Source organism: Tursiops truncatus, chromosome 2 (assembly GCF_011762595.2).
Source record: "Tursiops truncatus isolate mTurTru1 chromosome 2, mTurTru1.mat.Y, whole genome shotgun sequence".
Lineage (NCBI taxonomy): Eukaryota > Metazoa > Chordata > Mammalia > Artiodactyla > Delphinidae > Tursiops > Tursiops truncatus.
In genome coordinates, this window is record NC_047035.1 from 1,925,901 (window position 1) to 1,938,847 (window position 12,947).

The following is a 12,947-nucleotide window of genomic DNA, read 5'->3' on the forward strand; positions in this document are numbered from 1 at the left end:
GAGGCCTGCATACCGCAAAAAAAAAAAAAAAAAGCTTACAGTGACTGAAGAAGCTATAGACGTTAGGTCATCCCACTAGTCCAGGATGAAGACGAACCCCACACCACTCTAAGTCACCCACGATGCAGTGAGTCAACTGTACAACCAGACTTTTAAAGGGACTGGAAAAATACAAAAGGGACTTTAGTATTCTGAGTTTCTACCTCTCACATTTGTTTTTGGCAATAACCTAATAACCATGTTTCCTATGTCAGTACTGGTGTGTATAACTGAAATCTATGGTTGTTTCTAAAAAATTGACAAATCAGGTAGAAATTATAACACAAATAACTTCCTGAATGTTAATAGATCCACACTTTTATACACTGGGCTACTTATAGTACCTAAAATTGGCAAAAGAATGTGCGTTAAAAATATGAAGTGGGTGCAGATGGGGGAGAGGACTACTAGGAAAGCTTCAGGTGTGCTTTACAAAGAGAAAGTACTGGCACAGGAGCTAGAAGTTTTAAGTAGGGAGTAGCAAGGAATAAATACACTAACCCACGTAAAAGGATTCTGATGACCTGACATATAGTAAGCTCTGAAAAGGAGGCATTATTAACCAGCCGAATCCATTTAATAACATGAAAGTCATTCTGCTACATGCCAGGCACTGTGCTAACCACTGTATGTATGTACATCTCATTTAATCCTAAACTTGAAAGTAGGTGATGTTATTCCCATCTGACAGATGAGCAAACAGCCTCACACCTGCTCAATGCCTTCGCCCAATATCACAAGAGATACTGAATGGCAGGGCTAGGATTCACATCAGCCTGGCAGGCCCCTACACCACCTCCAGCCCCAACTTACGTCTGAGCTCCAAATGCATACAGGCAATTGCCTACTTGACACCTCCTCTGGGAGACCTACAGGCAACTTAAATCAACATGCTCAAAACCAAATCACAGAGGTTTGTTTCCTAAAAGGATAAATAAAATTCAAGAAAGGAACAGAGGAATCAAAACAACACACTTTACACAAACGAAAAGCATAACTCTTCGAACACCTCAACTAGTGTTTTCCAGTCATTTCTCAGGAAATGACAACCCTACCTATCCATCCAATTCTACAAGCCAGAAATCTCAGAATCATTCTGGGCCCCCAACAATGGTGGAGGACCCCAAAACACATCACAAACAGCAAGACTTGGGGCAAGTGATAAGTGCTTTAGAGGAGGAGAAAAAGTTCACAAAGACTAGAGAGACTGCCAAAGAAGGTGGGGGAGGACTTCTGTAGTTATGGAGGTCACAGGAGACTTCTTGAAGGAGCAGAGCCCCGAATGATGAAAGGAGCCTGTCATGGGAAGAAACAGGGCAGGAATGGAAGAGGGCAGGCACTCCAGGCACAAGACAGACAGGTGTGGAAGCCCCAGTGTGGAAAGGAGTGTGGTGTCTTCAAGACATAGAAAAATGCCAATGTGTCCAGAATGCAGTGAAAGACAGCAGGAGGTGAGTCAGGTGCCAGATGGAGGAACACTCGGTAAGCCACGATCAGAGTCTACATCTTGTTCTAATAGCCATCTACCCCACAGAAAGTCGCACATGTGCTCCTCAAACCTTACGTGTGAATGTTTACTCAAGGATTCCTTCATTCAGGGCTCCCTGGTGGCGCAGTGGTTGAGAGTCTGCCTGCCGATGCAGGGGACGCGGGTTCATGCCCCAGTCCGGGAGGATCCCACATGCCGCGGAGCGGCTGGGCCCATGAGCCATGGCCGTTGAGCCTGCGCGTCCGGAGCCTGTGCTCCGCAACGGGAGAGGCTGCAGCAGTGAGAGGCCCGCATACCGCAAAAAAAAAAAAAAAAACAAGGATTCCTTCATTCAAGAAATATCAACTGGGCATCTACCTCACGCCAGGTATTCTTCTAGGTGCTAAAATAAATTATTAGGGGCAAAGACAGGAAGCCAGGAGACCAAAAATAGAAGGCTTTTGTAATAATCCAGGCAAGAGATGATGGTGGTTTATTCAGACCAGGGTGGTGATCGTATACACAGTGAGACACTCTTATTCTAGAAATACTTTACGGTACAGTTGCCAGGATATGCTGATTTTTATTGGACTGATTGTACACATACACACACACACACTCACTCACGCACACCCCTACCTTAGGGAAATCAGCTCTGGTCAGAGGAATAACTCAGATTTCAGGATTCACTCAAGGTAGGAGCAAATGAGGAAGCAACTCTCATTATTTCTAGAATAAGGACCGAGCACATTGTAAGCAATCAATAATTGGGACCTACGAAGGCAGTTCATTCATCCAAACAGACATCTGAGTTCCCACTATATGCCAGGTACTGTGCTAAGAGGTGGAGATTCAGTGAAAATCTGCACCCTCAAGAAGTTCTCATGTGGGGAAAACAACGCATAAAATAATTCCTTGGGACTTCCCTGGTGGCACAGCAGTTAAGAATCCGCCTGCCAGTGCAGGGGACACAGGTTCAAGCCCTGGTCCAGGAAGATCCCACATGCTGCGGAGCAACTAAGCCCGTGTGCCACAACTACTGAGCCCGTGCGCCACAACTACTGAAGCCTTCACACCTAGAGCCTGTGCTCCACAACAAGAAGGCACCGCAATGAGAAGCCCGCACACCACAATGAAGAGCAGCCCCCGCTCGCCGCAACTAGAGGAAGCCCGCGTGCAGCAACGAAGACCCAATGCAGCCAAAAAATAAAAAGTAAAAATAAATAAATTAAATAGATAAATAAATAAATAATTCCTTCGAAGTACTAAGAGATGCACATACAGGGCACTAAGCAAGCAGTTGTTTAAAACAGGCTCGCTCGCTTGGTTTTCCTCGGACCCTGCTAGCGGTTCCTTCTCGGTCTCCTTTGCATTCTTTCTCACCAACCTCTAAACATTCAGGTGCTCCAGGCTTGGGTCCTTAGGCCTCCCCTCTCTCTGCACTCACCCACCAGGCTCCATCACCCAGAGCCTGGGTGGTCTCGTCTCACTGGCCTCAGAGCCTTAAACTCCCAAACATCCAGCTCCATAACCAGACTTCTTTCCTCGATTCATGCACTTACTGTTATCTAACAGGATTTTCAGAGTTAGCATGTTCAAAATCAAACACCTCGTATTCCCCCAAAACCAGCTCTTCCTGCGGTCTGGCCTTTCTCAGTGGATGGCAACACCTTCCAAATGCTCAGCCGGAAACCTTGGTGTCACCCGTGACTGCTTCCCCATTCCTATTCTATACCTGATCCAGCTACAAAGTTCCCGCCTCTTAGTAATATACCCTGAATTCCACCATCGCTTGCCACCTCCACTGCTACTGTCCTGGTCTAAACCATCGTCCTCTCTCTTGCTTGGATGATGTATTAGTAAGGGTTCTCCAGAGAAACAGAACCAACAGGACATCTGTATATACAGAGATTAGTTTTAAGCTATTAGCTCACACAACTGTAGAGGTGCAAGTCCAAAATCTGCTGGAGACCCAGGTCAGCCGCAGTCTGGGTCTAAAGGGAGTTTGCTGGCAGAATTCCTTCTTGCTCAGGGGAATCAGTCTTTGTTCTATTCAGGCCATAAACTAATTGCATGAGGCTCACCCACATTATGGAGGTTAACCTGCTTTACTCAAAATCCGCCTATTTAAATGTTAATTCTATCCAAAAAATATCTTCACTGAAAGACCCAGAGTAATGTTTGACCAAATATCTGGGCACCGTGGTGCAACCAAGTTTACACACAAAGTTGATACCTGACCTCCCTGTTTCTGCCCTCGGCCCCCTTCATTCATTCAACTGGCAGTGACCCTGTTAGAGCGGAGACCACACGCGGCAGCTATGCCCAAAATCTCCAAGCGCCCTCCAGTGGGCTCCCCGATGTCAAAGATGAAGCAGCAGGCTGCTCACTGAGACTGAACAAGGAACTCTTGACCTGGCATCCTGCTGCCTCTCTGACTTCATGTCCTCCCTCCCTCTCAATCCCTCTACTCCAGCTGCACGTGGTAGATACAGAATAGACACTCAAATAGTTTTTCAATTAATGGGAAAATTACCTAATAGACTAAATCTGTTAAACAGACAAAGGTTTTTAAAAAACATGGACTTCTGTGGGTGAACAGAAAACAGAACTCCTTGGAGGGTAACACAAGCAAATACTACCATCTAGGGAAGGCCTAAATACTGAAAGACAAGGCAAAAAGGAAAAAGTCACATGCTTTGGAGTCAAATACACCCATTGTACAACATAACAGATACATGGTCTGGGATAAGTTTCTCAACTTACCTGATCTTTGACTTCCTCAGCTATAAGATGGGACTTGCCTCGTCTGTCAGAAAGAGTGAGATTGCTTGCACTGCCTGTGTCACCTGACACAATGCCCAACGCAGTAGGCATTCAGCTTATAGTAAGACATTTCAAGAAGGAAACGTGAAATTAACAAAAAAGGAAACTGGGTAACAGCATCACCAGATGCTTTTGAAAAGCGATTTGAAAGCTTTATGTAGTGGAGTTTCTCTGTGACAAAGTACATTTTAAGGTACTGGAGAGTCAAAGATGTCAAAGTGAGAATTAAGCAAGACCGTCATGAGCCCAGGAGTTCGCGTGAGTTAGGAAGACAGAGGGAAGTCCACACACAAAGAAAGCAACACTGGGCAGAAGGGCAATGGGAGTGCAGCGAGGCTGCCAGCCACAGTCTGAGGACCATGCCCTGCGTTCCAAAGGAAAGCTGGCACAGACAACCCTGGAGGAAAACACAACGGCCTAACACAGCCACTAAGTTTCTCTTTTTCATATGCCAAGGTGAAGAAACAGGAATGTAAAAATAAAAGCAAGCACACCCCAGGACTTCCCTGGTGGCGCAGTGATTAAGAATCTGCCTTCCAATGCTGGGGACACGGGTTCAATCCCTGGTCGGGAAACTAAGATCCCACATGCCACAGGGCAACGAAACCCGCGCACCACAACTAGAGAGAAGCCTGCAACAAAGACCCAGCACAGCCAAAAGAAAAAGAAAAAAGGGAAAGCATACCCCACAATCAGCACAAAGGAGCGAAAATACAATAACATGTGGAAAACAAGACGGGAGGAAATTCATAGGATCACTGAATATATCATTTGCAAACCATTCAACTACCCCTACTCACTTTACCACCCTTCCCAACTCCTGGTCCTGGCTCACTTCTCACCACAGGAACTCAAGCAGGGTTTTCTTTCAGAAAGAAACTCACACTGTGACTCTGTACTCACCACACAGACACAGGTCCATCTCACAGAGCAATTCTTATTTGAACTACCATGATACAGTCTGGTATCTTCTATTGCTCTTTCTGGTCACAACTCATATGACTCATTAAGCTGATTTAACAGCACCCACAGACTGGACTCCGGGGACTCAACGCAAGCTAATCTTCCCACCTGAGTGACTGTCCCTCTCAAATACCTTTTCACTATGCGATACCCTATACCTATAAAGCCTGCCTTCCCCTACATCGAATGTTTTCTCACCAACATCAAAACTCTCCTTCAGGGCTTCCCTGGTGGCACAGTGGTTAAGAATCCGCCTGCCAATGCAGGGGACACAGGTTTGAGCCCTGGTCTAGGAAGATCCCACATGCTGTAGAGCAACTAAGCCCGTGCACCACAACTACTGAGCCTGTGCTCTAGAACCCGCGAGCCACAACTACTGAGCCCACGTGCCACAACTACTGAAGCCCGCGCACCTAGAGCCCATGCTCCGCAACAAGAAAAGCCACCGCGATGAGAAGCCTGCACACTGCAATGAAGAGTAGCCCCCATTCGCCGCAACTAGAGCAGCCCACATGTAGCAATGAGGACCCAACGCAGCCAAAAATAAATTAATTAAATAAATAAATTTATTTTTTAAAAAAACTCTCCTTCACTGGGAAGACATCACTCAACAAGCCTCTGAGCAGCCGTTGTCTGCCAGGCACTGGAGCTGCCACAGCTTCACGGTCAGCTTATCTAAGTCTGAGTCCCAGCTCTACCACTGTATTAGTCTCCTGCTGCTGCCACAGGTCACCACAAGTTCAGCAGATTAAAACAACACAAGTTCATTATCTCTCAGTTTCTGTAAATCACAAGTCCAGGTGGACCAACTGGGTCCTCTGTCTAGGGTCCCACAAGGCCAAAATCAAGGTGCTGGCAGGGCTGCACTCCCTAAGCTGGAGGCTCATTCAGGTCGTTGGCCAAATTCAGCTCCTTGAAGTTGTAGAACTGAGGTCCCCATTTCCTTGCTGGCTGTCAGCCAGGATCCAGTCTTTGCTCTTAGCTGCCCACATTCCTTCTCAAGCTTTCCATGTGGCCCCTCTAACAATGACCAGTCAAGTCCCTCTCAGGTTTCAAATCCCTGACTCTACCCAGAAAAGGTCTCTGCTTTTAAGAGCTCATTTGATTAGATAATCCAGGTAATCTCCCTATTTTAGGATCTGTAACCTTAATTACATCTGCAAAATCCCTTTTGCCACGTTACATAAAATGCTCACAGGTTCCAGTGGATATCTTTTGGGGGTGGGGGAGGAAGTCATTCTACCTACCTTGACCATTTATTCCTGGAAACCAGGCAAGTCACTTTACCACCCAAGTGTGTTTCCTCATCTATAAAATCAAGGTAATGCCAGCAACCTCAAGGGGTTGTTTTGAGGATTAAATAATATAGCTATATTTAACTGAGTGCCTACTCTTTGCTAGAGACTCTGGCATTAGATGAGCATTAAGGGTCCAGGAAGTTAAAAGGACATTTAAATCCATGCTTGGCGTTTCTGACAAGGTCAATAATAGCTTACTTCAGTACCACAGTGAGTCATTTAAAAGCAATACTGTTCTGCCCATTAAGTCTACGGAGCAAGCAGGGGAGTGGGGGCAGGGGGCGGATCTAAGGGATCATTCCCCAGAGTTAATTAAAGGAAACAAAGTGTGTGAAAACGTAAACAAAACAGCCACTCTAAAGCTGTACCAGAGTCTCTCTGTCCCCTCCCTGCCTCCAAGAAACAGATTTACCAACGATCCCAAGTTGCACTTGACTTTACAAAGGCTCAAAACAACCCATGAGACCTTGACTCAGACTCTTGGGTCCATCCACTAGATCAAATGGGGGCAATGCACAATGGTAACTTAAAAAAAATTAAAATCAAAACCATCTTCTCAACGGTAAAGGCTGTTGAACTCGGGGGGAAGAGGCCAAGCAGTGATGCAGATACCCCAAGCAGGGGATACTTCCACAGTGACCTTCTTTAAAGAGGGAGCAGGTGTTTCTACTCACCAGGTCTAGGTCTCCTACAAATATAGGCATCCTCTTGCCTTATTTCCACTAAAATCATGTGAACAGATTAACTGACAGCACCCAAGTCAAGGAATAATGGGAGGAGAAGCACTCATAAAACTGAACAAAGATCCAGCATTAGTGCTCCTTGGTATTTACCCAAATGCGCCGAAACTTCTGAGCCCACAAAAACCTGCGCAAGAATGTTTACAGCAGCTTTATTTATAACTGCCAAAACTTGGAAGCCACCGAGATATTCTTCAGTGGTGATCGGGCCGTGGTGCATCCAGACAATGGAATATTATTCAGCACTAAAAAGAAATGAGCTACCAAGCCCTAAAAACACATGGAGGAGGGCTTCCCTGGTGGCGCAGTGGTTGAGAGTCCGCCTGCCGATGCGGGGGACATGGGTTCGTGCCCCGGTCCGGGAGGGTCCCACATGCCACGGAGCGGCTGGGCCCGTGAGCCATGGCCGCTGAGCCTGCGCGTCCGGAGCCTGTGCTCTGCGGCGGGAGGGGCCGCAGCAGTGAGAGGCCCGTGTACAGCAAGGAAAAAAAAAGGACGAACCCTCGTCTTATCGACGGATTTAGTTAATAATAATAAACATACCACAGTAAAGCTAGATGCTGACAATGAGAGAAACTGTTTGGGGAGCAGGAGGTACATGGGGCTCTACTTTCTGTTCAATTTCTCCATAAACTTAAATTGCTCTAAAAAGTAAATAAATAAAGCCTACCAATAAAAAGTTTTTAAACTGAACCAAACTCTGGAGCGGCTCCACTTCTGGTAGGGAGAAGTCCACCTGGCCCAGGCCACGGGGTGGGGCTTGCCTGGTGGCCAGCTCACTCTGGGACGGCCAGACATCTCACCAGAGCGGCCGAGGCCAGCGACATGGTCATGCGGGGTCGGGGAGGCCTAGGTCCTCGTTGCCCAGGCCCGCACCTGCGCCCGCCCCCGTCTCTCCCCCCCAGCCTCCTTACCTCCCGGGCGGCACCAGCCTGGCCTGGGCCTGGGCCGGAGCCGGGGCCTCATGGCCCACGTCCCTGCGCTGCACCTCATCCCGGGCCACCTCGGCCGGGAGAGCGGGCGGCGAGCCCAGCAGCTCCACATCGGTCACCATCTTGCCGATGGTGAACCAGTCATTGATCTGGTCGAGGGTGAGCTTGCGCAGCATGCTCACAGGCCGGCGTCCGCGCCTCTTCAACCTCGGGTCAGAGAAGCGGGAACACGTCGCACCACGACGCAGCGCCCGCAAGACGCAGCGCCCGCACGACGCAGCGTCGGCAGGCCCGCGGCCCCGCCCCGCCGCAAGCCCTCCAATCAGAGCGCTCCACACGCGCCACGCGCCCCCACGCGCCACCCTGACCTTGTGCCACCGGCCCCGCCCCGCCCCGCCCCGCTGCGCCGTGTGAAGCCTGTCGGAAGCGCTTGCCCGTCAGCGACGCCGAAGTCCGGTTGCTGGGGGTCGGCCACCAGGTACCGAAGTTGGCAAAACGAGTCCCTCAGGGCCCTTCGGCCGTCTGGGGGCGCGGCCCAGCATCAGCGAACCCGGGATGTGCAAGAACAAGGCCTCCAGTCTCTCTCCAATCTCCCGCTTTGAGGGCTACTCCATCTGAGGCTTGGTGGGCGCTCTGGGCCAACACGGGACAGACGTTTATTGAGCACCAGCTGTGTGCCTGGCCCAGCGCAGGGTCGTGGTAATAGACCTCAGCATGGAGAAGATGGAAGGCAAACCAGAGCCTGCTAACCTGGGACACCTTGCACCTAATTTGGGGAAGGGAGCAAGGAAGTCGGGGAAGGCTTCTTGGAGAAAATGACACCTAAGTGGAAACCTGCAGAAGAACCAGGAACAAGCCCGGCGAAAGAGGACTCGGAGGGGGAGGTAGTCCGCTGATGAAGGCCTGAAGGCAGGTGGCCCTGCTGGCTGAATTGAGGATCTGCAAGAAGTTCAGTGGGGCGAGATCTTGACTAAACTGAGTTCATCTTCCTTCCTTCCTTCCTTCCTTCCTAAATCCGCGTGTCAGGGGCGGTGTCCTCCCCACAGCTAGACAGAACAGGTGGTGAGAGGTTCGCATTTGGAAGTCGTCAGCAAATGGATGGTGGTTAAAACCACCCTGGGAGCAGCTGAAATGGTCCAGGCCAGAGCGAGTGAAAGTAGACAAACTAGGAAGCAGCCTGAAAGAAGGGTCAGAGAGGAAAAATCCAGTAAAGATATACAAAGGAAGAAAGGCAACAGGGAGAATCGGAAGAGTGACGTTACTGCCTGCCCACCTTCACACCGTCAGTGCCCAGTGCAGTGTGGGCTCACAGGAAAGAGCCCTGTGAAGAAATAGGTGGGAGGAATCCAGAGCATGGCACTGGTCAACAGTGTGAGGGCCAATCAGTTAAACAAACACTGGAAAATGCCCAAGAGTGGCAGATAGGAGGTCAGCCTGAGAACAGTGCAGAGAGAAGTCAGACTAGGCCGGGTTGAGCTATTGGTTTCTTACAAAAAACAAACCCAGCATGGTACTGAGCTAGAAGCCCCAGGCCCTATCCTGGCCACACCACTAATGTATTACGAGCTTTGGGCCTCGTATTTTGACTGTTCCAAATAGTACAGGCTTCAAAAGTCCCCCTCACACACACATTTTTTGGCAAGGAAAAAAGAACATATTTTTCAATAAGTAAGAAAATGTGATCATAAAGTCATTTAGACTCTCAGTATGTCATTCAGCATTGGTTGGAAAATACTGCAACTTCATCCATTTTGTGAAGGCTAGCACATGTTCTGAATTTCACAAGATAGGCCAAAACCACTTCAAACAACTCTGCCAATCCCATTTGTGTTTCCTAGTACGTTACTGTTCCCACACTACCTTCCTTTGTTGATGTTACAGTGAGTGTGTTTCTAAGCGGAAGTTGCTCTTTTTCTGAAGAAAGTGCCTTTCACGCAGATGTTTTCTGAAGGGCTTTTTCTGTTCGTTGATCCTTTTGGCTTACTACCTCCTTCGGTCCTCCTGAGGTTTGAGTTTTTAACTGCAGTTGAAGGACACCGTCTTGATGCTTCTTCAGTTTTGAAATGTGTTGTCATTTAACTGCCACTTTCCAGACGAAACACTGGTTAACATTCGGTGTCGTGACAGAGTAAATGGCTTTGAGCCCCTTCATTTCATGAGTAGTTCTTGGTTCTCTTTAGTCATCTAGCCCAGCTCATCTGGCATTCCTGCCCAAAGTCCAGAGTTAAAAAGAGGCAGCTTCATAGTTCCGTATAGGCATGTAGACATCTAGGCCAGAGCAAAGGGGAAGGCCACGGAGCGGGCCTTGGTGGAAGTTTCACATACTTGCAACCCCAGAGCAGTTGGAGCTGCAGGCCCAAAGGGAAAACAGCTGAGAGCAATTCCAAGTGATGGTGATGCTGTGAAGTGGGAGGAGCTTTACCCAAAATACCTTCATATCTTCAGTGACCTTCCCAGCCACAAAATACAGCATTTTGCATTTTGAATTAATCTGCTGGGATGACCCTTTCTTTAAACATTGTTTTCTTTGAACATGTGTTTTTCATGGGCTACGTTAGATTAACAACTGAGGACATTAAAATTCTGTTGCTCTCAAGTCGAGTTTGAAGTTTAAAAGATTTGTCTTGAACTAGCTTTACAATGATGATGCTCTTCCTTAAGTTCTTCCTAAGTGCTTATTGTCCTCTGTGGTTTTCTAGCTCATTATAAGTCTAAAACATTCTTTTTCTAAGACAGTGTTTCTCAAACCTTGTCCTTGTCTCAGGACCCACTTACATGCTTAAAAATTGTTGAAGAGGGCTTCCCTGGTGGCGCAGTGCTTGAGAGTCCACCTGCCGATGCAGGGGACATGGGTTCGTGCCCCGGTCCGGGAAGATCCCACATGCCACGGAGCGGCTGGGCCCGTGAGCCATGGCCGCTGAGCCTGCGCATCCAGAGCCTGTGCTCCGAAACGGGAGAGGCCACAGCAGGGAGAGGCCCGCGTACCGCAAAAAAAAAAAAAAAAAAAATTGTTGAAGACCCTACAGAGCTTTTGTTTACATGGGTTCTATCTGCTTTATTTAGGGATTACAACTGAGAAATGTTTTATTTACTTCTTAAATTCATTTTAAAATGATAATAAGACCAGTTGATGTTAAAGGGAATCATTATGAAAAGTCACTATATTTACCCCCAAATTTTGGTGTTTGAGAAGAGTAAAAGACGCTTACATTTTCACAGACCTCTTAATGTCTGCCGTAATGGAAGATAGCTGGATTCTCCTGTTTTTGTACTCATTCTGTTGTGGCATCACAAGCCACACAGCCTCTGGGAAACTCCACCATACACTTGTGAGAGAACTCTAGTGAAAAAGACGAGTAACATCTTACCATTATTACAAACAATAGTTTCGGCCCTCGGGGGCCTTGGGTACCCCGAGACCACACTTTGAGCATCACTACCCTAAGTTTTCCAAGTTTTGCATGCAGCTTCATTTGATCCTAAGCTTTCACTTCGAAGTAGGACCAAGTCTGTTGCTCTTCCTTTCACCCTCCCCATCCTTCCTTCTGAGCTCACTTTCCTTCTGCGTGAATAATGAACGTTGATTTTTTTTTTTTTAATCTGCAGGCCTACTGGTGATTATTCCCTCAGTTCTTAGTTGGCCCAAAATGTCATTTTGCCTTCTGTTCTGAATGCTAATTTCCTCACGCGTGGAATTCTAGATTGGCAGTTATACTAAGACACCAGTTACACCTATGATAGACTTTCTTGCTGTTGCTTTCTCTTTTGTCTGTGTTCCTGAATGGTTTCTTCTAACCCAGCCTCCAATTCAGTAATTCTTCAACTGTCTAATCTGTTGCTAAATCAATCCAACTTCTATTGGGCTCTTTTTCAAGTCAGCTAAGTGGCTTTCTTTTGTTTAACTTTTTACAGTTTCCAGTTTTCTGCTGAGATTTTCAGTCTTGTTTTTTAATTTCTTGCACATATTAAGCATATTTTTATTTATTTTTTAATATTTATTTATTTTGGCTGCACGGGTCTTAGTTGTGGGATCTTCGTTGTGGCATGTTTAGTTGCGGCATGCAGGATCTTTTAGTTGTGGCAATGCGAACCCTTAGTTGTGGCATGTGGACTCTTAGTTGTGGTATGCACGTGGGATCTAGTTCCAGGACCAGGGATCGAACCTCGGCCCCCTGCATTGGGAGCACAGAGTCTTACCCACTGAACCACCAGGAGGTCCCAAGCATGGTTATTTTTAAAGCCTGCGTCTTTTAGGTCCAGTGTCTTGCACCCCTGTGAAGTCTTTAGATTGTCTGTTGAGTAGAATTACGATGCACAGAATTGATGCATAAAAATATGCAGAGCGAAACATGTTAACACAGAAATGGCAAGAAAATCAGAGACGGGAGAGGCAAGTTTTCTGCGTTTAGCACAAGTAAAGATTCCATTTTTCGGGTAGACCGACTCGTCAGTTTTGTCCAAGACCTTCTCAGTTTCAGCACTGAAAGTCCCACTCCCAGGCAAATACGCAAATACGAATGGTTAAGTCACGTGATTGTCACACACACACACACACACACACACACACACACGCACGCACGCACGCACGCACGCACGCGCGCGCGCGCGCGTCCCCTCCCCCAACCCTCCAGGCGGCCGAACCCGGGCGGCCGCTGGGGGCGCTGGCGTGCGCAGGCGCGGC

General features: G+C 47.8%; 1 protein-coding gene across 1 annotated transcript in view; it reads right to left on the minus strand.

Moving 5' to 3' along the window:
* Positions 1 to 8,457, minus strand: part of TDRD9 (tudor domain containing 9) — a 114,385-nt gene extending 105,928 nt beyond the window's left edge. The window contains exon 1 of the mRNA XM_033850552.2: positions 8,249 to 8,457. Within this exon, the coding sequence (XP_033706443.1) occupies positions 8,249 to 8,442 (194 nt within the window). The 5' untranslated portion in view covers positions 8,443 to 8,457. The remainder of the gene's footprint in view (positions 1 to 8,248) is intronic.
* Between the last annotated feature and the right edge of the window lie 4,490 nt (positions 8,458 to 12,947).